The sequence below is a fragment of the Macrobrachium nipponense genome, chromosome 12, assembly GCF_015104395.2.
Source record: "Macrobrachium nipponense isolate FS-2020 chromosome 12, ASM1510439v2, whole genome shotgun sequence".
NCBI lineage: Eukaryota > Metazoa > Arthropoda > Malacostraca > Decapoda > Palaemonidae > Macrobrachium > Macrobrachium nipponense.
In genome coordinates this window covers 106,215,893-106,240,465 of record NC_087205.1, presented here as the reverse complement: position 1 = coordinate 106,240,465, position 24,573 = coordinate 106,215,893, and the positions used below count along the sequence as shown (strand labels likewise).

The window sequence follows — 24,573 nt, the reverse complement described above, 5'->3', positions numbered from 1 at the left end:
GGAGTGGACTTTGGACACAAGATTTGTCAGAAATAAACTTTGGCGCCTTTGGGGACGACCGTCAATAGACCTGTTCGCGACATCGAGGAACAACCGTCTTCCTCTCTTTTGTTCTCCAGTCCCAGATCCTCTAGCTTGGTCGGTGGACGCAATGCTGTTGGATTGGTCTGGGTCTGGAAGCTTATGCATTCCCTCCGTTCGGTCTAATAAGAGAGGTGCTGAACAAGTTCATGTCGCACAGCAATGTAACGCTAACGTTAATCGCTCCCTTTTGGCCCACCCCAGGAAAGAGTGGTTCCCGGACCTTCTCCAGTTGTTAGTAGACTTCCCCAGACTTCTTCCTCCAGAGAATGGCTTCTCAAACAACCTCACTTCAAGAGGTTCCACCAAAACTTGTCCGCTCTAGCTCTGACAGGGTTCAGACTGTCCGGAATCTTGTCAGAGCGAAAGGATTTTCAAGAAGAGCTGCAGAAGCTATCGCTCGTTGTAGGAGAGAGTCTTCTAACAAACTCTATCAAGGGAAGTGGAGAATCTTCAGAGAGTGTGTAGAAGTGCTAAAGTCTCTACTTCTGCGACCTCTTTAACAGAAATAGCAGATTTTCTTCTATTCTTAGGAACTCTAAGAAACTGGCTCCTTCGACGATCAGAGGATATAGAGCCATGCTCTCTTCGGTTTTTCGACATCGAGGTTTGGATATTTCCTCCAATTCAGATCTGTCGGACCTCATTAGGTCTTTCGAAACCACTAAGCTCCCGCAAGATACAGTGGCTTGGAACTTAGATGTGGTGCTTAAGTTCCTCATGGGGCCACCGTTTGAGCCTTTGAAGTCGGCTTCACTCAGGAACTTGACTAAGAAGGCACTCTTTCTTATTGCACTAGCTTCTGCTAAGCGTGTCAGCGAATTGCACGCTATAGACAAAAGAGTCGGTTTCTCTCAAGGCAATGCTGTATTTTCGGTATCTTTGACCTTTCTAGCCAAAAATGAGAATCCTTCTAATCCTTGGCCGAGGAGTTTTGTGGTAAGGAACTTATCTGATTTTGGTTTGGTTGGACATGAGGAGGAAGAAAGGCTCTTATGTCCAGTCAGGGCTATTAAGCAGTATCTGTTTGCCACTAAGGGTATCAGAGGACAATCTTCTAAGCTCTGGACCTCGGTTCAAAATCCCTCTCGTCCTCTTTCTAAGAATGCTATATCGTTCTTTATTAGAGAGCTTATCAGGGAAGCTCACTCGCAGTCCGAGAACGACAATCTTTCCGTTCTGAGAGTTAAAGCTCACGAGGTTAGAGCAGTGGCAACTTCTTTAGCATTCAGAAAGAATTTATCTTTAGCTTCGATTCTTCAGAGCACGTTCTGGTAGATCGAATTCGGTTTTTGCGAGTCATTATCTCAAAGAGATAGAAACGGTTTTCGAGAATTGTTAAAAACGTTAGGTCCGGTGGCGGTTTCTGGCATGGTGTTGGAGAAACAAACGGCACAGGGTCGTCACCTCTATGCTAACTTTTCACCTTGAATAGGTTGTCGAGTTCAAGGGAAGCTGGGGGTACTGAGTACCTGGGATACTCACAGTCTGTTAGGTCAGATTTTACAATGGTTGGGTATATATGTTTTTAAATCTGGTGTTGGTGACAAATGTTTTTGTATGATTGAATTTCTGGTCTTAGCCCAGGGCAAGGGCAATCTTTGTTGTTACTATCCTCCGTCAGTCAGCCTTGACTCGCTTGAACTACGGAAGGATTCCACTCCTGTAGAGGCTAACTTTGGGCAAATTCCAATTTCCTCTACAATAGTAAGAAGAGACACCGACCCAGAGGCAGTAACAGTCTGCTGTAGCTCTCTTACAAGGTAAGGTACAACAGACACCTTGAGTGTTTACTGGTATTGCAATAAATGTAACCATTTAAAAATACTAGTGGTCCACTGAATCCCACCTTCCCATAAAATGTGTAATCAGCTCTATAATTGTTCGGTAAGACATACAATAAAAATGAAATTTTCATTATTAAAATGAAGTTTTATTGTATACTTACCGAACAATTATGATTATACCCACCCTCCCTCCCCTTAGGTGGACGGACGGGCAGAAAGAATTGGATTCACCTGGGCAGTTGTACCTGGTTCTCCCCCCGCCCGGAGTGGAGGGAGATGACGTCATCACCCACCAGTGTTTGGCGACGCCGACGCGCTAAATTTGAATTTAGTATCCTGCCGCTCGTGGAAATCACGGTTCTATATATGTTCGGTAAGTATACAATAAAACTTCATTTTAATAATGAAAATTTCATTTTGTTTTCTCCTATTCTGTCCGAAGGGGAAATTGTATTCAGATTCCCTCCTCCTTTTCAATGTGGTTAATCGGGCTAGATAAATTATATTAAGGTAATGTTTATTAATATGGAATTTTTATTTTAAATTAATATTAATAATACTTACCTGTATAATTATCTAGTCCCCACCCATCCTACCCCACGATCTGCCTATCACAACTGATTTGAGGGAAGGTTTTTCGTATCTGTCAACGACAGTGTTGCCAACTGGCGGACAGAATAGGAGGTAACAGGGTTGCCAATGTGGTAATTTTGGTGCGGTTTTTGGGGATTTAGGGCTAGATAAATTATACAGGTAAGTATTATTAATATTAATTTTAGAATAAAAATTCCATGTTTTTAGAAGATGGTGTAAGAAGAATAAACTGTCCTCTTCCGATACCTCTGTGACCAACATAGCTGATTTCTTGATTTTCCTTAGGGAAGAATCAAAATTATCAGTTTCTACCCATTAAAGGTTATCGAAGTATGCTTTCGGCCGTATTTCGAAACAGAGGTTTGAGAATTGCAGAAGATAAAGACCTCCACGATCTATTAGATCTTTTTGAAACCTCTAAAACCTTTTCTCCTCCGCACTCCTAACTGGAACCTAGATGTAGTTTTGAGATTTCTATCATCTATAGATTTGGAACCTCCTCTCAACGCGTCGTTTAGAGGATCTAACGAGAAAATGTATTTTCTTGTTGTCGTTAGCGACTGCGAAGAGAATTAGTGAAATACAGCTCTAGATTCTCGAGTAGGATTTAAGAGTGATGCGGCAATTTGTTCTTTCCAGACTCTGTTTCTGGCCAAGAACGAGAACCCTTCAAAACCCTGGCCAAAGAGTTTTTTTGAAGTTAAAGGACTTTCAAATCTAGTAGGCGAGGAATTAGAAAGATCTTTATGTCCGGTTAGGAGCTTGAAGTTCTATTTAAAGAAGAAGAATGAACTAAACGGATGTAAACAAAGAAACTGTGGTGCGCAGTTCGGGATATAGTAGACCCATGTCAAAAAAATGCATTAGCATTTTTTGTGAGGAGCCATTATTACGGATGCTCATAATGACTGCACTGAAGACTCTTTCAGGACTCTCCGAGTGAAGGCTCATGAGGTTAGAGCGGTAGCCACTTCATTAGCATTTCAGAAGAACATGTCTTTAAAAGACATTGTGGATGCGACTACTGGAGGTGTAATTCAGTGTTCGCATCGCACTATCTCAAGGACGTTAAAGTAAACATATGAAAGTGTTTCTCTCTGGGTCCTTTTGTATCAGCCGATACAGTGCTGGGGCTGGGAGCACATAACGATCCTTAGAAAAATTTGTATTTGTTCTAATTTTTGATAGTACATAGATCTACCTTGTGAGACGAGTTGTTGGTTTTTTCTGCTGATTAGTATGCTTGCTGGCGCACGGACGTCCTAGTTTGGATCAGTGGGGGAATCAAGAGACGTCTTTACTGGCTAGATTGTACAAACATTTTTTTTTTTAATTTTATTTTTATTTTTGTACTTTACTGTAACGAATGTTTGTGATTCGAGTTTGTGGTTGTTTGCAAGAGGTTAGGGGATAACTTCTTGCAATCTTAGAAAACTAACATGGATAGGTTGAGGTGATCGGGATCGATGTTGTGCTCCTTGTATAGGTCTTGTCAAGTAAGTGGATAAGCACCCATTGACGTAGTCCTTCCAGGATCTACCAGTAAGAGCGGGTAAGACCCCTTTGGCAGAACCACAAGAAACTCTTAGCCATAGATCAATATCTCGCTGAGGCTCTTGAGACTGACTAGACTCCTGGTATTCTATTCATGAAGTCTTCAGTCTAAACAGGTAGGAACCAAGGTTTGTACAAGTAACTTACCCAGCAGATATATACTTAGCTATAGACTCGGTCGTCCCGACAGAATTTCAAAACTCGCGGCACACGCGACAGGTAGGTCAGGTGATCCACCATTCCCGCCGCTGGGTGGCGGGGTCTGGAACTATTCCCGTTTTCTAGCCATAATTTCTCTGTCGGTTGAACGGACAACACCTATTGTTCGTTCCTCCATCTTGGATTTCAACTCGTTTGCCGAGAATTTGGATTGGTTTTTTGGTTACGTATTCTGTTTTTTCTCTGGCTTGGCATACTCTTATTGTGGACTGTTTTTCGACTTTGGTTTTGTTTACTACTCTTTCACGATGTCTGACGCTAAGGCTTCACCTATGTTTAGAGTTTGCAGTAGGGAAGACTGTAAGGTTAGGCTGCCTAAATCGGCATTAGATCCGCATAGTATTTGCGCTAAATGCAGGGAGAATGAATGTTCTTTTATTAACACCTGTGTGGAATGCGAGAACCTTACGGAGCTTGAACTGGAAGGAATTATCATCATATGTTAGGAAGCTTGAGAGAGATAGAGTGAGAAAGGCTTCAGCTAGGTCTTCTAGTAGATCTTGCTCCTTAGAACAAGAAATTAACTCTCCATCTAACAATTTTCCCTTAGCCTCAGCTGCTTCTCCCTGTTCTGAATCCAAAGATTCTTCATCAGAGAGGGAAAATGTAAAAGCTTCATTAAGAAACTTCAAGCTCAGCTACGAGCTCTAAACCAAGGTAAGAGTGGTGATAGTGACTTGTGCAGTGTCCCCAGTGCAGTGGAGGGGGCGTCTGACCGGTTCCCTCATTGCTCCTAGGCCTAGACCTCTTCCAAACTCCCAGGACCAGGGAGGAGGAATGTCGAAAAGCCGCAGGGAGGATGCAGAACATCCCCAACGGTCAGGCGTCCCTTCGCAGATCCTGTTGTTAAGTCCCAGGCTGCCTCGGATTGCCGCAGAAAAGGCGTCCTAAAGGAGTGTTTTTCGGCCTCAGACTCTTTCCTCTCCTAAACGAGGATGGAGTTCGGCCTCCCGTTCGCGCCCTTTGAAGAGAGCCTGGAAGGCGGCCTAAAGGAGACGCTGCTGACTCCAGCCCAGAGCGTTTTCCCGAGGATTGGCCTTCGGGACCTAAGAGGACTAGACAAGAGGAGCCTGCTCTTCAGGATCCGACCAAGAAGTTTTTGGTGAATCTGCAAGAGCAGTTAGCGTCGCTCGTAGGCTCTTTTGCTAAGGACTCTACAAGGAGGAAGGATGTCTCGCTCCCTGTTAAGAGTTCCGCTAAGCGTCCTTCTTCGTACAGGAGAGAACTCTCACGTTCTCCAGGGCGTTTATCGCCTTCGTCAAGGGACTCGTCGGATAGGAGTTGTTCTCCTGAGAGAAGAGCCCTTTCGCCCTATAGGCTGGCTTCCCCGAAGCGCCCTCTTAGACACAGCGCATCGAGCAGAAGTCTCGATCGGTTTAGATACAAGGAACCGGAAAACCGATTTAGGTATCAGGATCCCTTGGGTCTTCAGGGGCGGACCAGGAGCCAGACAGACGCAAAGAGGCAGCAAGACGCAAGAAGGACGTCAAGAGCCTCTTAGAACGCTGGATTCAGGACGTCAGGATTCTGCTAGAAGGCAGGAATCAGGACGCTTTGAGCCAGGACGCCATGAGTCAGGGCGCCAGGAGTCGCCAGGGTTCAGGGCGCCAGGAGTCAGGGCGCCAGGCAGGGCGCCAGGAGTCAGGGCGTTCCAGGAGCGTCAGGAGTCAGGGCGCCAGGAGTTAGGACGCCAGAAAACAGGACGCCAGGAGTACGTTAGGCGTCAAGTGTGTTAGGGCGCCAAGAGCCTGTTAAGCGTCAGGAATCAGGACGCGGGGATCTTTTCAAGCGCCCTGAATCAGGACGCCAGGAGCCTAGCAAGCGCCACGAACCCGACGAACCTAGACAACAAGAGTCTAGTAGGCACAAGAGTGTTGCCGACAGACAGGAGCCTCACTCTTCGTATAGGAGTGCTAATGTTCCGCGCTCCCCTTCTCGGGAAAGGAGTTCTTCTCCCGGGAAGAGCCAGATCACTCCAAAACGATCTCCTTCTGTAGATCAGTTGGACCAGGTATCGGAAGACGAAGAGCCTGTAGATGTAGCAGTTTCGGACTACAAGAGACTTTCTCTTTTGCTGCTAAAGGAGTTCGGAGACTCCCTTCATCCTGCGGACCCTCCTTCACCAGGATCGTTGATGTCCAGCACTAAAGCTCTCAAATCGTCTTCCTTCGTTAAGATGCGCCCCGCTCTTTGTATGAAAAAGGCATTGAAAACTTTTTCAGAGTGGTTGACTTCCAGAAGGGAAGCGGGCAAGACAGTTTTTTCCTGCCCTCCTTCCAAGTTAACAGGCAAACCAGGAAGGTGGTACGAGACCAAAGAGCGATGGGGTTAGGCCTGCCTTCTTGCCGCGGATGATTTTGCTTCCTTAGTGGTACTCTGCTAGGAGGAAGTCGTTGCTGTCTGCTAAGGCGACTTGGGGCATGTGTGAGCTGGACCACCTTCTAAAGGGCCTCTTTAAAACCCTAGAAGTCTTCAACTTTATGGACTGGGCGTTAGGAGCTTTAGCGAAGAGAGCTCAGGACACGGACTTTGTTTCTATGGAGGAAAACTTTCGAGCGTCCTGGCTTGTCTGGACAGAGCGGTCATGGACGGTTCTGTAGAAGTTGCCTCTCTTTTGGAACGGGAGTTTTGAAGAAGAGATCTGTCTTTAGCTCTTTCTTAGCAAGAGCAGTATCACCCTTGCAAAGGACATCTCTTCTTTTTGCTCCTTTATCCCCGCACCTTTTTCCACAAGAGACGGTTAGAGAAGTTTCGAAATCTCTTACGGAGAAGGCAACTCAAGATCTCCTCACGCACTCAGCCAAGAAGTTTAGGCCGGCAGTGCCGATAGAGAAGAAAGAGAGACCCTCTTTTGTTCAGCCCTTTCGAGGGGCCTCCTCTTCTAGAGCCCCTATTAGAGGTCGAAGACCAGAGAGAAAGAGTAGACCATCTAGAAGGTCCTTCGGGAAGTCTAGATGAACAGCAAGTCCTCCAGACGGAAGGTAGGCGCCAGGCTACTCCCACTTTGCAAAGTCTGGGGCGCAGAAGGGAGCGGACTCCTGGTCCTCTCTATCCTGAAAAAAGGATACTTGATCCCCTTCAGGGAAAATCCTCCCTTGACGACAACTCCAAGGGAGTTAACCGCCAGATACTCGGATCCGGTACGAAAGCTTGCTATGTTGCAAGCAGTGGAACAGATGATTTCCAAGGAAGCGGGTAGAAACTGGTTCAAGATCTCCAGTCCCCAGGATTCTACAATCGGCTATTCCTGGTACCGAAAGCATCGGGGGGATGGAGACCAGTTCTAGCTCAGTGCCTGAATTTCTTTGTCTTGAAGAAGAAATTTTCAATGGAGACGTCTTCCTCTGTTCTATCTGCTCTTCGTCCAGGGGACTGGATGGTGTCCCTGGACCTTCAGGATGCGTATTTCCATGTGCCAATTCATCCGCAGCAAGGAAATATCTGAGGTTCATGTTCCAAGGGAAAGTGTTCCAGTTCCGAGCGATGTGCTTCGGACTTTCGACTGCCCCTCAAGTCTTTACGGACCATCATGAAGAATGTAGCTTATTGGCTACATCTGGAAGGGATCAGGATCTCGTTATATCTGGACGATTGGCTAATAAGAGCCCAATCGGAGAAAAAATGTCTGGAGGACCTTTAGTGATCTAAAGTTGACAAAGTCCTTAGGACTTTTAGTAAATCACGAGAAATCCATGCTGACTCCCAGCAAAGTATTGTCTATCTGGGGATTCAGATGGATTCTCGGGATTTTCTAGCGTATCCGTTCGCAGAAAGGAAAGGGAGAACCGCTGCCTAGACAAAAAGGTGTCAGTCTTCTTAATGGAAAGAACATTGTTCCGCGAGGAAATGGATGAGCTTGCTGGGGACCCTCTCCTCGATGGAACAGTTCGTTTCCTTAGGAAGACTTCACCTACGACCCCTTCAATTTTATCTGAAGGAGAAGTGGGATTGGAAGTCCAACAATCTGGGAGAGACTTTTCCAATCTCGAAATGGATCAAGGAGAATATCCGTTGGTGGTTAGACCACAGAAACTAAGCCAAGGAATCTCCCTTCGCTTACAGAACCCGCGCCTAGCGTTGTTTTGCAGACGCCTCAGATTCAGGGTGGGAGCGACCTAGGTTTCGCAAGAAGTGTCAGGCATTTGGGAAGGAGAACAAGTGTCCTGGCACATCAACAAGAAAAGAGCTAACAGCCATTCATCTAGCTTTGGTTCATTTCGAGGAACAGGTCTCAGGTTCTGGGGATTCAGATTCACTCGGACAACACAACAGCCCTCGCTTATATAAAGAAACAAGGGGGGACGCATTCCTTTTCCCTGTACGAATCAGCAAAGGATCTGCTGATTTGGGCACAGGAAAGGAAGATCTCTCTCTCACCAGGTTTGTACAGGGAGAGAAAAATGTCCGGGCAGATCTGTTAAGCAGAAAAGATCAAGTCCCTACCCACGAATGGACTCTCAATCCTCAGATTTGCCAACAACTGTGGCATCTGTGGGGAAGGCCCAATATAGACCTGTTCGCGACCAACAAGAACCACAGATTAGAAACCTATTGCTCCCCGATCTCGGATCCTCAAGCAGTAGCAGTAGACAGCTTTCTGCTAGATTGGACGGGCTTGGACGCGTACGCCTTCCCTCCTTTCAAGATAGTAGGAGAAGTGTTGAGGAAGTTCGCTTGCTCGGAAGGAACAAGAATGACCCTCATCGCTCCCTTTTGGCCGGACTCCTCCGATTGGTTTCACTAGAGGTGCTGGATGGTAGGTTTTGGATTTTCCCAAGATCGCTTCCACTAAGGAACGATCTTCTCAAACAACCCCACTTCGACAGGTTTCACAAAAACCTCCCCGCTCTAAGTTTGACCGCCTTCAGACTGTCGAAGGACTTGTCAGAGCAGGGGCTTTTCACGAGAAGTGGCGAAGGCTATTGCAAGAGCCAGAAGAGTCTCCACTTCTAAAGTATATCAGTCGAAGTGGGAGTTGTTTAGAAGATGGTGTAGGGAAAAGAAAATATCCTCCTCCAGTACCTCTGTACTGAAATCGCAGATTTTCTCCTATATTTGAGAAAAGACTGTAACCTTGCAGTTTTTCAACAGTGAAGGGTTACAGAAGTATGCTGGCCTCAGTTTTTCGACATAGAGGAATAGATCTGACAAACAATAAAGATCTTCATGACCTTATAAAGTCTTTTGAGACCACGAAAGAACATGTAATTAAGAAGCCTAGCTGGAACTTGGATGTGGTCCTCAAGTTCCTAATGTCGGAAAAATTTGTACCGTCTCACGCAGCTTCGTTTAGGGACTTAACAAGAAAGTCTTTATTCCTTTTTGCGTTAGCAACAGCCAAGAGAGTGAGCGAGTTGCAAGCTTTGGAAGGTAAAGTGGGGTTTAAGAAAGATTCAGCGATTTGCTCCTTTCCAACCATTTTTCTAGCGAAAAATGAAAATCCCTCAAAGCCTTGGCCAAGAAGCTTTGAGATAAAAGGAATATCTTCATTAACAGGGAGAGAACTAGAAAGGACTTTGTGTCCAGTCAGGGCACTCAAGTTCTACCTGGAGAAGAAGAAGTGGCTGAAAGGTACAGAAGAAAGTCTTTGGTGCTCTGTAAGAGATCCGAAAAGAGCGATTTCTAAGAACGCCCTTACATTCTTCATAAAAGATGTAATAAGGGAAGCTCACCTTAAATGCGAAGAAGAGCATTTCAAGGTTCTCAGAGTGAGAGCTCATGAAGTGAGAGCCATAGCTACGTCGATGGCATTTCACAAAACATGGTCGCTTCAGGCTCTTATAGATTCGACATTTTGGAGATGTAATTCGGTGTTCGCCTCGAATTACCTAAGAGATGTTAAAATTTCGTACGAAAAGTGCTTTGCTCTGGGAGCGTATGTTTCGGCGAATTCAGTGCTGGGAGAAGGGGCTGAGGCTAATCCTTCCTATTTAGTTTAAGGCTTAAAATTACTGTTTATTGGTGGTTGTTTTTATTGGTTAATTGTCAGAGGGAATAGGGACCCTCTTACAATTCATAGATTGTAATAAGACTAACAGGGTCAGGTGATCGGGATTGGCTTCAGTGCTCTTTGTGATTTGTTTAATACCTTAACCTCTCTGTCATGTAAGAGGGCGAGTCTCCATTGATATGACAAAAGGTCAAGGCTCTACCATGTAAGTGGTCAGTTTCCCCCCCATTGGTACGATCCAGTATAGGCTCTGTCGCGTAAGCGGGCTAGCCCCCATTGACACGATCCAAAGAGTTATTCAACCATAGGTTCATTCATCGTTGAAACTCTTGAGGCAAGCAGACTCATCGACAGTAGTCATGAAGTCTTCAGCCCAATAAGGTAGGAACTATGGATTATGTTATCCAAGAACTAGGTTGTTTTTTCCCTGTTTTTTACGTATTTAGTTAAGTATTATGTTGTTTTTAGCTGTCTCTTGCCCGCCACCAAGGGTGCCAATCAGCTAAGTATATATCTGCTGGGTAAGTTACTTGTACAAAAATGATATTGTTAAGATACAATAAAGTTTTTGTACATACTTACCTGGCAGATATATACGATTAATGGCCCACCCAGCCTCCCCTCAGGAGACAGGTGTAAGAGAAATTATGGCTTAGAAAACGGGAATAGTTCCAGACCCCGCCACCCAGCGGCGGGAATGGTGGATCACCTGACCTACCTGTCGCGTGTGCCGCGAGTTTTGAAATTCTGTCGGGACGACCGAGTCTATAGCTAAGTATATATCTGCAGGTAAGTATGTACAAAACTTTATTGTATCTTAAACAATATCATTTTTATTTATTTTATTACCTACAACGATAGTTGTGATTCCTGTTTGATTCTGTATTTAGCTGTCTCTTTCCCACCTCCAATGGTGTGAATCAGCTAAGTATATATCTGACAGGTAAGTTAAATGTATAAAAAATGGTATTGTTATTATACAATAAAGTTTTATACATACTTACCTGGCAGATATATACAAAATTATACCCATCCTACCTCCCCTCAGGAGACAGGCGGTATAGAAAAAATATGATAGAACATGGGAATGGTTCCTAGTCCTGCCACCCAGCGGCAGGTAAGTAGATCACCTGACCTACAGGTAGCGTGTGCGCGAAATTCGAATTTCTGTCGGACGACGGAGTCAAATAGCTAAGTATATATCTGCCAGGTAAGTATGTATAAAACTTTATTGTATAATAACAATATCATATTTCCTGCTTTTCCTGAGGGAAAAGTCACATCTCTCTGTACCGACTATTAAGGGGTACAGAAGTATGCTGTCAGCAGTCTTCAGAAACAGGGGATTAGATTTGACGAATGATAAAGATTTGCACGATCTCATTCGTTCCTTTGAAATATCGAAGTCAGTAGAACCTAGGGTTCCAAGCTGGAACTTGGATGTGGTCCTGAAATTTCTGTCCTCCGAGAAGTTCGAACCACCGCATATGGCTTCTTTTCGGGATATCACTAGAAAGTGTTTATCTGCTATCTCTTGCTACGGCAAAAAGGGTCAGCGAGTTGCACGCCCTTGAGTCACGAGTTGGCTTCAAAGGAGACTCTGCGATTTGTTCATTCCAGACTCTCTTTCTTGCCAAAAATGAGAACCCTTCGAATCCCTGGCCCAGGAGCTTCGAGGTAAAAGGACTTACTGTACTAGTCTAGTGGGCAGAGAAACAGAAAGATCCCTTTGTCCAGTTAGAGCACTGAAATTCTATCTGGACAGAAAGAAGCGGTTTGGAGGTTCACAATACGGTCTATGGTGCTCAGTAAAGGACCCCAAGAGACCAATGTCTAAAAATGCCTTGGCCTTCTTTGTTAGAAGTGTCATTACCGAGGCTCATAAGAACTGCCCAGATGACACTTTTAATCTATTAAGAGTAAGAGCTCATGAAGTAAGGGCAATCGCGACGTCTATTGCGTTCCAAAGGAATATGTCACTTAAAAATATTTTGGATGCAACTTATTGGATGCAACTTATAGGTCCGTTTGTGTCAGCACAGACGGTTCTGGGTAAAGGAGAGAGCACCGATCCTTAAATATGTGTACGTAACCCTCTTGTCGGATGTGTTCTTGTATTTCCTGTGCATGGAAGTGTCAGATGCCGCACAGGCGGCCTTCACTTCTCTTCATTAGGAAATCGAGTGACAACTGACTTTTAGAGGGGTACAAAAATTTTTTTTTGTAATTTTGTATGTGTGATTATCGAGTTTTTGGTTGTTTGCTAAGAGTTCGGGGATGACTCTTGGCAATCTTAGAACTAACACGGGTTAGGATCGGGTGATCGGGATCGGTTGTGTGCTCCTTAAAGAAGGCTTGTTGTCATATAAGCGGATTAGCACCCGTTGACAAATGCCAGTTAGGCTCTGCCGAGTAAGCGGATGAAACCCCATCGACAGACCCACAAAACAAGAACTCTTGGCCGCAGCCCGCAGATTATGCACTATCTCTCTAAGGCTCTTGAGGTGAAGCAGACTACCTCTGGGCAGTAGCCACAAAGTCTTCCACCTAATAAGGTAGGAACCAAGGTCTATAAATACCTACAACATATGTTGTTTACCTGTCTAGTCAGTAGTTAACTGTCTCTTGCCCTCCACCAAAGGGTGTCAATCAGCTATGTATATATCTGACAGGTAAGTTGAATATATGAAAATGATATTGTTATGATACAATAAAGTTTCATACATACTTACCTGGCAGATATATACGATTGATGACCCACCCAGCCTCCCCGCAGGAGACAGGTGGAAGAGAGAATCTGATTAGAAAATGGGAATGGTTCCTAGTCCTGCCACCCAGAGCAGGGCGGTAGATCACCTGACCTACCTGTAGCGAGTGCCGCGAAATTTGAATTTCTGTCGGGGACGACGGAGTCGATAGCTATGTATATATCTGCCAGGTAAGTATGTATGAAACTTTATTGTATCATAACAATATCATATTTCAGCATAGTTGACAAACAGTATGCCATTTAAGTTGTTTTATCCATACAAGTTTCTTATTCCTTTCCAACTTCGTATGTATCATGGAACAGATTCAGGTGACCATGGTGCTATGCTGAAATTTTGTAACAAACTGTTCTTGGGAGAGGTGATAATCTTGTTACCGCTATTTACTGTTGTGGTTCAATGGTGCTTTCCTTTGTAATAGAAAGACTGACACGTCATGGTGTTCTATGCGTGGTTGGTGACCAGCTTCCACCTCATATACGCATGAGTTGCCAGATGCCACAGATTCCTTGCTTTACAATCTTTGATTATTTTTAACTGGTTTCCAGCTGGCACAAGATTATCCTATTGAAAAGACCGAAGGTTTATTAACTATGAAAAATAAAAATTGATTAGAAATTTGTCATTTTTATTCTGAATGCCATGTTGTTCATGAGACAGTAGTCTATAATTTCAAGATATACAGTAGACCCCCCGTATTCTTGGGAAGGGGTACCAGACCCCTCTTGCGAATAGCTAAAGTTCACGAATACTTAACTCCCATAGTCCAGGAATCATATATATATGATCACATATAGCTTTTGGGCAGTGGACAGGAATTGCAAATATACGATCAAGATTTGGCGCCATCCGGTTTGAACAAATTTTGCTGAAAAAATGTTCCTAGTTCCATATATCACTATTGGCAACTCTTCAGATCACCCTATAAGAGTGTGAGTGAGCTGAAAAGTCTTGCTCTTGGTGGCAAGGGGGAAAGTGGTCACAAATTTCCATCTAAGGATGTGTTGTAACTATATTTTACAAAAAATATGCTGAGAATTTTTTCACGGTGTTATATATCTTTTATGATATTATTTGAGCTTGTAATTTCAATTTGACAAAATAAAATTTTTAAAAAGTACTAGAAAATTTTTTTATAATTTTGTAAAATTAGCATATTTTCTACAGCTGTCATAGGGAAAAGAGGCCCACAAGGGGTAGGAAATATTCACTTACAACTTCCTGTGGAAGGTACAGAAATTTTTTTAGAATTTTTTTCCTATACCACATGAATATACATATCATCCTCGTTCCATTGATGAGTTTTATTTTAGTTTTTCTTTTAAATTGTCCATCCTTAAATTAAGCCTGGTCATGGGTGTATGCGTTAGTGTATATTAGTCTAGACCGGGGGTTTAAAACCCTTATAAAAATTCTTAGAACTGCTTATTGTGATAGTTAAAACACAAAAAAAAAAAACTAAAAATGCTTATACCAAGTATTTTAATAGTTTTAACACAAAAAGTGCATTTAGTCACAAAATTTACATGAGTACAGTAATTTTTGAATATTTTTGTGAAAAATTCATATTGTGTAGGTGAATTTCCTATGCTTTCCCGCACATAATGGGTATATACGGTCCATAGAAAAATCTGAAAATAGGCGAGCCTGAGATTAGCAGGGGTTGACTATATCAGATCATTTTGAAGATCTTAGGTTTTTATGCTGTTATAAATTCTGTTATAACACATTGATTTATTCTTTTTACCAGGTACCTGTGGCACGTAAGCCCATCCTTGCTCTAAGCTCCTCAACAGTCCAGAAGAGACATGCTTCTCATGAAGCAGATTTGGTTGTTATCGGTTCTGGACCTGGAGGATATGTTGCTGCCATCAAAGCAGCGCAGTTAGGCATGAAAGTAAGAAAATAATGGTTTCTTTTTGTTTCATGTTTTGGGTATTTGCCTTCTTTCTAAGTACCAGTAAAGTAAGAAGTGTTGTTGTTTTGTGCTTCATACAATATTTTGTTCAGTTTTAAACTGTTATTTGGTATGCGACCTTGTTTTTGAAAATTTTTTAACAAACTTCATATCTTATCCACAGACTGTGTGTGTAGAGAAGAATACAACATATGGTGGAACATGTCTTAATGTTGGATGCATTCCATCTAAATCTCTCCTTAACAATTCTCATTACTATCATATGGCAAAGAGCAAAGACTTTCTTGAACGTGGCATTGAAGTAAGTTACACTCCATATTTGTTGTTAGATTAGATATTGAATGAATACTGGAGATTTCAAAGGAAAGATGTACAGCAGAATAAATCTTATTAGGATTTGTAAATTTATCACATGAGTGTTAATCAAGTAATGATTTGTTCCTATGAGAATTCAAACTTTCTCCTTATTTGTACAAGTACAGTAGAGACCCAGACCTCGATCGTATTAGAACTCGAAATGATCGGATTTCAACAGAAAATTTTGAGTAAATGTTGCATCTGAGCTGAGCCAAAACTCCGGAAACCAACCCAAGGAATCTCATGATTTTTGTAAACAAAAGTGGTTCTGTCAGTCCCCGCTACTAGGCATTGTTCCCATGCTCATTTGGTGAGGAAAATGGTAAGAATCACAATAATGAAGTTAAGATTATTGATAATTATCATGTATGAGGCATTCTGTGACAACCTTAAAATGCTGTGAGGTTTTTAATGATAGTGTTGAAGTGTTGATAGTTGTATCAATAGTTGGCTACAGTCACAATTAACTATCCCTAACTATCGACACTAAACAAAACATTTGTAACCTAATAAGGGTAAAATCCATAGGTTATTCAAGTGAATCACTAGTGATACAACTTTTGATACTGTAAACAAAATAACTCATTACAGCAATTACCATGGCTAATTACCATAATTAGACGTTAGGATGAACGAGTTCTCACTTTGTTACAAGAGTAGGATCTATCCGTAATTCTAAAAACTGAAAAGGTCTATAAGCCTTAACAAATATTTCTGGAGGAAATGATAATTTGAAAAAGTTGAACGTATTTTACAGAATACGAGCATTGTCATTGTATGTCACTTGCATTCTCAAAATCTCTGCTGATTGAGCTATCGATATCTTCAGTGCCATTACACTTGGCTGGTAGAAGATATGTAATTTATATACTTTCTTGTAAATTAACAAAATTGGGTTTAAAAGGTGCACAATACTTGATTGTATGAGCATTAAGTGTGATTCTGCTAGTTTTGAACGTCACTTTCGCCAGCGCTTTTTTTTCTTCTTTTTATAGTGATGGCAAATGATGTCGGCAGTCAGCCATTTCTCGATTTTGTTGCATACCATATGGCTGGACTACAGGTTTACAATAACTTCATCTGTAATTTAATAAAACCCCTGTTTTACTGTATCTAATCATATTGCATGTATTATTATCATATTATCGAATTATATAATACGAACAGAATGACCTGCCATTGCATTCTGGTCTTGTTTACGTTCATAAAATATCAGCCGATTTCATTTTACCGACAGATCACTGTCTTTAGATGACGAATGAAACTTAATTTACGAAAGAAAGCTTGGTTTAAGGATTATTTATAACCAAAACATTTTGCAGTCTGCGTTTTATTCATAATTCCCAGATGTGCTTGACTTATGAAAGTTACGATGCTCATAATTTGTAGTTCCCAGTCATGCTGGATTTTGAGCCTCGTTTACTAATGGGCAATATTTTCTTGATAGTACTATTTTATGATCAAATTATGTAAAGGGTTTTGCAATATTGATAGCTCCCCAGTTATCCTTAATATTGGGATTCTTTTCAGTTTAAAGGAATAGATTTATGAGGATCTACTTCCAATGGGTATTACTCCACTGATAATTCAGTCACATTATAAAGCAAAAGCGCCTATGAAAAAGCCCCTATTTCACAAGGATATTTTATGAGAAACAATTTAATATCATGACACGTACTGAAAGATATTTTAAAGTTATTTTGTATACAGTATTCCAGTAGACTGTATGATGGTTTGTTTATGTCTGTTTATAGCTCCTCACAGGCACTAGCTAGTGACTTAACTTAGGGAATTGTTTTAAAGTTTATGATAACAGACATAATTTGGCTTATTTTCAATATTAATTTCCTGTAAAAATTAAGCACAATTTTCAATGTTTAATTATTAGCAACAATAATTATGCCTACCCCTTACAGTACATACTACGTACATACCTAGCCTAACCTATGGCGCTCAACCATGCATTATGGCCAAATTGGGCATACATACTACAGTATATATTTAAGAATGGAAAAAGTGCATTGAATAGTATGGTATTTAACACTGGACTTATTTAATTGTAATTAATGTATATTTTGTTCATGAAACTTACCTGTCAGATATATATATAGCTGTATTTTCTGAAGTCCGACAGAATTTTAAAAACTTCCGACACACGCAGTGGTCGGCCAGGTGGTTAGTACCCATTCCCGCCGCTGGGAGGCGGGTATCAGGAACCATTCCCATTTTCTATTCATAATTTTTCTGTCGCCGGTGCTGAAAACACCTGTTTTCAGTACCTCCGTCTTAGGATTTTGGAAACTTCATTGCCGCTAAGTATCCTAATTGTCTTTTGATTTATTTACTTGGATTTGTGGCTAGACATACGCTATCTTAAATTGATTTGAATTTGATTCATTTTTGCTTAAAATATCTGAATCTAGTTAGGCTAGTTTCAGACGGGGTTGTCTGCAAAGATAGGGTGTGGCTACCGAAAGCTTCGGTAGATCCGCACTTGGTATGTACGAGGGGTATGGGTCTTCCTTCTTTGTTGAGATTTGTCATGTAAGGAGTGTGAGACTTTGTCTTTTCCGTAAGGAAGGCGTATGATTCGTATGTACGCAATTAATCAGTAAACATGTCTAATTCCGTAAGGAAGACGTATGATTCGTATGTACGCAATTAATCAGTAACAAAAGTCAGGGTAGTGAACTTGCTGTGAAGTGCTACTTCTGTAATTGTTACTCCTAACCCTGCAGTATTGCCTTCGGGCCCTAAGCAGTGTCTGTAGAGGAATTGCCCTTTCTCTGATACTCTTTCGATTCGTAACTTAGAATCGAAAGTGCTTGCTTTAGAGAGTAAAAGTGAAGTGCAGAAGTGCAGTGATACCCCTTGTGTAGTGGAGGGTGCGTCAGATCGGCCTCGTTTCGCCTCTAGGCCGGGACCTCTGCTTGACTCCCAGGACCGGGGAGGGAGCATGTCGAAAGCCTAAGGAGGGTTACAAGGAACCCCCACCGATCTGGCGTGCCTTCGGCAGTTTCTGATGAAAATCCCCAGACTGCCAAAGTGCGTGCGCGTGCACGAATCCTGAAAGTTTGCTTCTCGTCCTCCGAAGCGTCCTCTCCGTGCAGGGGTTGGAGCTTTCGGAAGGACTCGCGCCCTCTAAATAGAAGCTTTATAGAAGAGGACGCTTCACGTCCTCTCTCTCTCTCTCTCTCTCTCTCTCTCGTTATGCGTTTCAGTGAGAAGTAAGAAGGCGAACGTCGCCTGAACTCGTGTCCGTCTTTCCACCGAGAAATAGTAAAAGAAGTCATAGTAGCAGGAAGCTTTTGAGAGCGGACGCCTGGGATGCTCGGATGGACTCCAGGCGTGCGCGCGGGTGCAAACGCCAAGTGGACGCCGAGCGCGCTCCAGTGGAGCGCCGAGCCGCGCGCCAGTGACGCCGAGCGTGCACCAGCGCACGCCAGGTGTGTCGCCTGGCTGAACGTTTCTGTTGAACTCTTCAGCTCTTGTTCAGATTTGGGCCTAAGAATTTTTACCTCTACCTTCGGTGATACCTTCTACCTCACCTGCAAAGAATGTGAAGTAGGCAGTGCTTTGGAGGAAGCTTAAAGTGAACAGACAACTTCTTCTTTTGAAACCCAGCAAGACATCGGGTTTCGTGAATTCAAGAGGTCTCTGTCAATTAATATTGTTTTCCCATAGGTGGATGGAGTTAAGGAAGATCTCGTTTGCTCTACCGCAACCTTTGCCATTCTGCCAATAAATTTAAGTTGCCACTACCGCAGTCAAGACTTTGCGATAAGGCAGTTACGGGTTATGTAAGGCTCGATGTCCTGCACGTCAGGACTCGGCAACGTTCAGTAGGATTCTTGCAAAGGCACTCATCAAAAGGACGCTCTTCAGGAAAGCGCAAGACAGGACTTCCTTTGCCATACTGCCAATAATTTTAAGCTTTAGCAGGCATTAGTTGTGATACGGGAGAGGAAGCTGGTTGGAGAGTTTCTTCCTCTTCCCAGGATAATTTTCCAAGCTTTTTAGCCCATCTGAAAGGGTTTTTCAGATGATAGATTTTTGTTAGTTTCTAGTCGGGACTACGCTGCCGAATTGAACATCGTCGTTCTACTTGCCGTAAGCCCAGTCTCTTAACAGGATTCTTGCCCCTTCCTCGTTTGAGACGGGAATTGGAAAAATTAAATGCTCGACTCCCTGGATTACGTTTTGTCAATTCAGTGACTTTCCCCCATTGACAATCTACTTTTCGTTTTGTCAAGTAAGTGGGTATCCCCTCTTTGACAAAATATCTCTTTGTCCCGTAAATGGGTTAGTTTCTCATTGACAAACATCTCATTAACTTGATATTGCGTAAGCGAATAAGCTCTTATTGACAAGATTCGGAAGAGCTCTCATTCGTCATTCGCAGACTCGTACAAGAAATAGACTTGTAGACTACGTCAATGAACGCTTATGTCCAATAACATAAGAAGCTTGAGCTGACTGCTTCGACTGCTTCGATTCTCTTAAGTTTTGTTCATGAAACTTGCCTGTCAGATATGTATGTAGCTGTATTTCCGAATTCAGCTATATATATGTCTGCCAGGTAAGTAGGAACAAACTTTATTGTGATATAATTTCATTTTTTGCCTTGCGTTATTTTACTTCTGGTTGGTTCAAGTCATATACGCTTGCTGTAGTTACCTCTTCGGATGGCAACCGAGAGGTCTATTGTCTATTTTAAGGACATTTAATCATTACTCCTGCAGCCTTCCAGGAGTTTCCGATTTATCTTTTACCGTTGTATGGTAGTGTTCTGACGACACAAACGCATCTATATTTAGCGTTTTCTGTTACGCTTAAATATACCAGCTTGAGAGTTTCTGCTCAAAAAATAACGGAACCTATTCTTCGTAGAATAGGGTAGCTGGCAACCCAGACAAAAGTTAAGAGACGACGTTCGTAAGCTGCTTGCTGCTGCTGTCACACTGTGTCTGTCCCTCCAGAGCTCCAGTCCAACCGAGCCAGTAACAAGATCGTGCGCTGTCATGCACGGTAAGGTTACGTCTTTCTCCTCCTGCGGGTGACTGACTAACCGTATCTTTGTGCTGACGGTTACGTCTCTCCTGCGGGATTGACTGACTATCTGTATCTCTGTCCTACAATCACGGACTTTAGCCTAAGATTGAGGGGATTTCTTACGTGAATGAATAAACGTTGCATTCGTTTTGCCTTACTATGTTCAACAGAGTTATCTCTTAATCCTTTCGGTGCTCGTTAACCAGCACGGTATGGAACTACGAGTCTACCGCAACATTGCACTTTTATTTGCTCTCCTGCTTAGGCAAAGCGCAGCCTTATTTAGGGAAGTAAGCATACTCGGGGAGGGAATGGATGAGCTTGCTGGGGACCATTTCCTTCCTGAAGAAGTTTGTTTCCCCGAATAGACTGCAATTCAGACCACAGTTTTTTGTTTCCTACCGGGAAACTGAAAAATTATTCTAGATTTAGGAATGATTCTGAACATCTCTCAGTGCGTCTATCACCTGAGGTGATAGAAAGAAGGTGCCGGACAATCTGGATAGTTTCAGATGTCCTGGATCTTAATCTGAAAGAAGTAAAAGCGATTCGGTAGTCCCTCCAGTCCTCGAAACGAGTTTTTGGGAACCAGTGGTCCAGATCAACTCTGATATTCCACAGCTCTCTCATATCTTAAGAAGTATCTTCTCTCGGTCCTTGTTCGAGTTTACGAGAAAGAGCCTATTATAACAACAGGCGTAAAATATAACGATCCTCTACAGGTTCGTTACAGGATTGCAAAAGTCCGTACGAATCGTCTCGATCGACGGCAGCAACTATTCACTTCCGAGTGGAATCTTTCTTTAGAAGTAAGTTGAGAGTTGTGTAGACTTTAGGGACACCTTTCATTCTTCTCTTCGATATGTTGAGGACGAAGAGGCGGCTTCTTCTCTGCTCCCTTATTCTCGATCCGGGATCGGTACCATTAAACGCCATCCTATGATATTGAACGGGGATGGATGTTTAGTCTCTTTTCCCCTTTTTCAATCGCTTAGGAAATGTAATAAGAGGATTTATGACGTCACGGAGCGACAATGACGCTGATCGCCCCATGTTGGCCTTCAGAATCCTGGATTCACAGAGGTCACATACTTCCTAGTTCACTTTCCAAGGACCTTTTCCGAGAGAGTCGGTCTACTCTAACTCGAAAAGTACCTATAACCTCTCCGCTCTGAGTCTGACTACGTTCAGACTATCGAGATGTTGACAGGAATAAGATTACCGTCTTCCATTTCCGTCTGAAGAATGGGATAAGCTGGCAGTCACAACTATTAAAGAATATGCAAATATGTTGTTGACGGCCTTTGGGCTCAGAGATTTGCGTCTGTCAAACAACAAAGCCCTTCACGATCTTTGAGTTCTGTGGAATCTCGAAACTCGCTCACCATCTACTTTTTGTCTCACCTGTTTTCTCGGAGTCAGACACTCGTGCGAGATCAGGCGACATATAGTAGCCCTGAGTTTCTTGTTGACGAAGTCGGTTGCGTTTATACACCCCCGATGATCGTGTAACATGAGACCAGGTTGGACTGTCAGGCATTCTTCCTTCGGGACTGAATCGCCTTTTTGCTCCTCGCTCCTTTCTCCTGGCACCAGAAGCTCAAGTCAGGAGTTGATTCGCTGACGACGTTGGGTTGCGTTGATACACCCCCAAGGTTTGCTTAGATTGAATCGCCCAGGCAGTCCAGACACTCATCCTTCAGCGAAGAATAGTGCCTTATGGTCTTCAGGGTACAGCCTTGCTGTCCTTGATTCGTCTGACTGGTCAACTGGTCGGTCACCTGACTTTAGTACAGACGGACTGACTGTGCATGTCCAGATCGAAGCTTTCAATATGGAACTTAGACGTAGTCTGAAGTTCTTGATGTTAAAGCATTCGAACCTCTCCTACCTGTTAACTTCTTGCATGTGATCAGGAAGGCCTTCTTCTAACCACCCTAGATACGACAAAGAGGGTTAGTGAAATTTTAAGCCATCGTCACAAGTTTTGGCTTTAGAGAACACAAGGCGGTGTGCTCTCTAAACCTTCCGTTGTGGCCTAAGAATGGAAACACCGTTTTGTCCTCGGGCCAGGAGCTTGGAAGCAAGGATGGCACAAGTTAGTGGGCAGGAGCCAGAGAGAGTCCTGTGCCCTGTCGGGTCTCTCAAGTTTTATCTACATAAAACTCAAGAAAGTCGAAGTCATTCGGGCAATCTGCAGTGTTCCGAAAAAGACCAGACTTGCCCATATCGAAGAACACCCTGGCTTTAGTGTTAAGGAGTTCTTTCAAAAATGCTCCTTCGTGTTTGCACAAAGATTTGAAATCTTTTTATCTGAATGCTCACGAGGTGAGGGCGCGGCCTCGGAAGCATTTCAACAGAGCATGGCACTCAGCAACATCCTGAGTACCCCATGTTTTAGCGAAGCAACTCTGTGTTCACTTCACACTCCCTGCGAGATGTGAAGATGGCATATGAGATCTGCTGCTCGCTAGGGCCATACGTGTCTGCAGACACAATCTTGGGGGCAAGAAGTACCACTCATCCTATCCTGTAGAAAATGGTTAGGAAGAGCTCTTAATTTAGTTGATGAGTCGCCGACAACGGCGACTTCTTAACTCTTAAGCCTTAGTTAAAACACCTTAACTTTGGCTAGGTTGGTCAGGTGGTGATATATATATATATATATATATATATATTTATTTTACTTCTTAGCCCTCATGGTATGGTCAATATGGTCTAGTCACGTCGTGGTCTCGCCCCTGTTGACAGATCATCTGGAGTGCACCAGCTATATAGGTCTCTACCTCGCTGGCAACTCTAGTAGCACAAGCAGACTTACGTGGCAGTAACCACGAAGCCAGCTATGCTAACAGGTGGAACCAAGATGTAAATCATCTGCATGCATTTGTTTCCTAAAATCCTTCTATTCTGTCCCTTCCCACCTCCAAAGGTGGGATTCAGCTATATATATATCTGACAGGTAAGTTTCATGAACAAAATGATATTGTTATGATACAATAAAGTTTGTTCATACTTACCTGGCAGATATATATAATCAAGTACCCACCCACCTCCCCTCAGGGGACAGTGGAAATAAAAATTATGAATAGAAAATGGGAATGGTTCCTGATACCCGCCTCCCAGCGGCGGGAATGGGTACTAACCACCTGGCCGACCACTGCGTGTGTCGGAAGTTTTTAAAATTCTGTCGGACTTCAGAAAATACAGCTATATATATATCTACCAGGTAAGTATGAACAAACTTTATTGTATCATAACAATATCATTTTTGGGTAATTTTTTGTATAAAAAGGCAAGTTTGGAGTAATAACTCGTGGTCAAGAACAGATTAATCCATTTTCAGTTATTTCTTTTGGGAAAAATTCATTCGGATCTCGACAAAATTGCATCTCGACAAAATTGCATCTCGACGCTTCTTCTGGAACGAATTAACATCGAGGTCCGGGACTCTACTGTATTCTTGGGCACAGGATTATTGAACCTTGTTGAGAAGGTCATTAATTGGTGGCAGGGTGGGAAGTGTATTGAGTAAACTCACACTCCTCAACTGTTTGCATAACCTCACTTTTTGTGTGGCCACTGTCATTTCAGCATCACAACTACTGTAGAGCTATACGTATATCCTTATTATTTGAGATTTGCATTTTCTGTATTTGCTGTCTTACTTGTTTTGCGGAGGCCTGGTTTGTTCCAGGAAGTTTCCCTGCAGTTATTGTCCAGATTGGTTCCTTGACCAGCGGTCAAAGTATGGCTCATGCAGATGTAGGCCAAGGTGATACATTTTACTTTACACCTGTGTCTTATTAAGCATTTCTCAGCAGCAACTTGAGCATCCTCTACTGGGGTTGTACAGCAGTTGGGCAAGTGTCATATCAAGGTTTGTGGGCAATCAGTCTCATGTCTCTGTCTGTTACAAGTATTGTCAGCAGTTACACTATGTGTTCTCATCAACCAACCACTAATACCAGTCACTTCTGCTTCATCAGTGCTATGCTGGACCAGTCTTTGGAGTTTCAGTCAGATTTGTCAAGTAGCTGAATGCTCTCTTGTCTATCTCAGGGCCTGCCAGGGTAGCCTACCTTAGTTACCTTTTTTGGAGCATTTGGCCATACCCAAAAACTACTATTCTACTATTCCTGCTGCTGTCAGGGTCCCTATTTTGGCAGTGTTCCCCTTTGTTTCTGCCATTTTTGTCCATGCTGCCATGAGTCTGGAACCTTTGACAAGAATTTGTCCATAGCTTTTGCTGTCCTCTTCTTTAGTGGAAGAGCTTAGTGAGTATTTTAGTTA

General features: G+C 42.9%; 1 protein-coding gene across 2 annotated transcripts in view; it reads left to right on the top strand.

Moving 5' to 3' along the window:
* Positions 1 to 24,573, top strand: part of LOC135224739 (dihydrolipoyl dehydrogenase, mitochondrial-like) — a 153,136-nt gene that overhangs the window by 74,116 nt on the left and 54,447 nt on the right. For both annotated transcript variants that reach the window (XM_064264062.1, XM_064264061.1), the window contains exons 2-3: positions 14,704 to 14,850; positions 15,035 to 15,172. In XM_064264062.1, the coding sequence (XP_064120132.1) occupies positions 14,704 to 14,850; positions 15,035 to 15,172 (285 nt within the window). The remainder of the gene's footprint in view (positions 1 to 14,703; positions 14,851 to 15,034; positions 15,173 to 24,573) is intronic.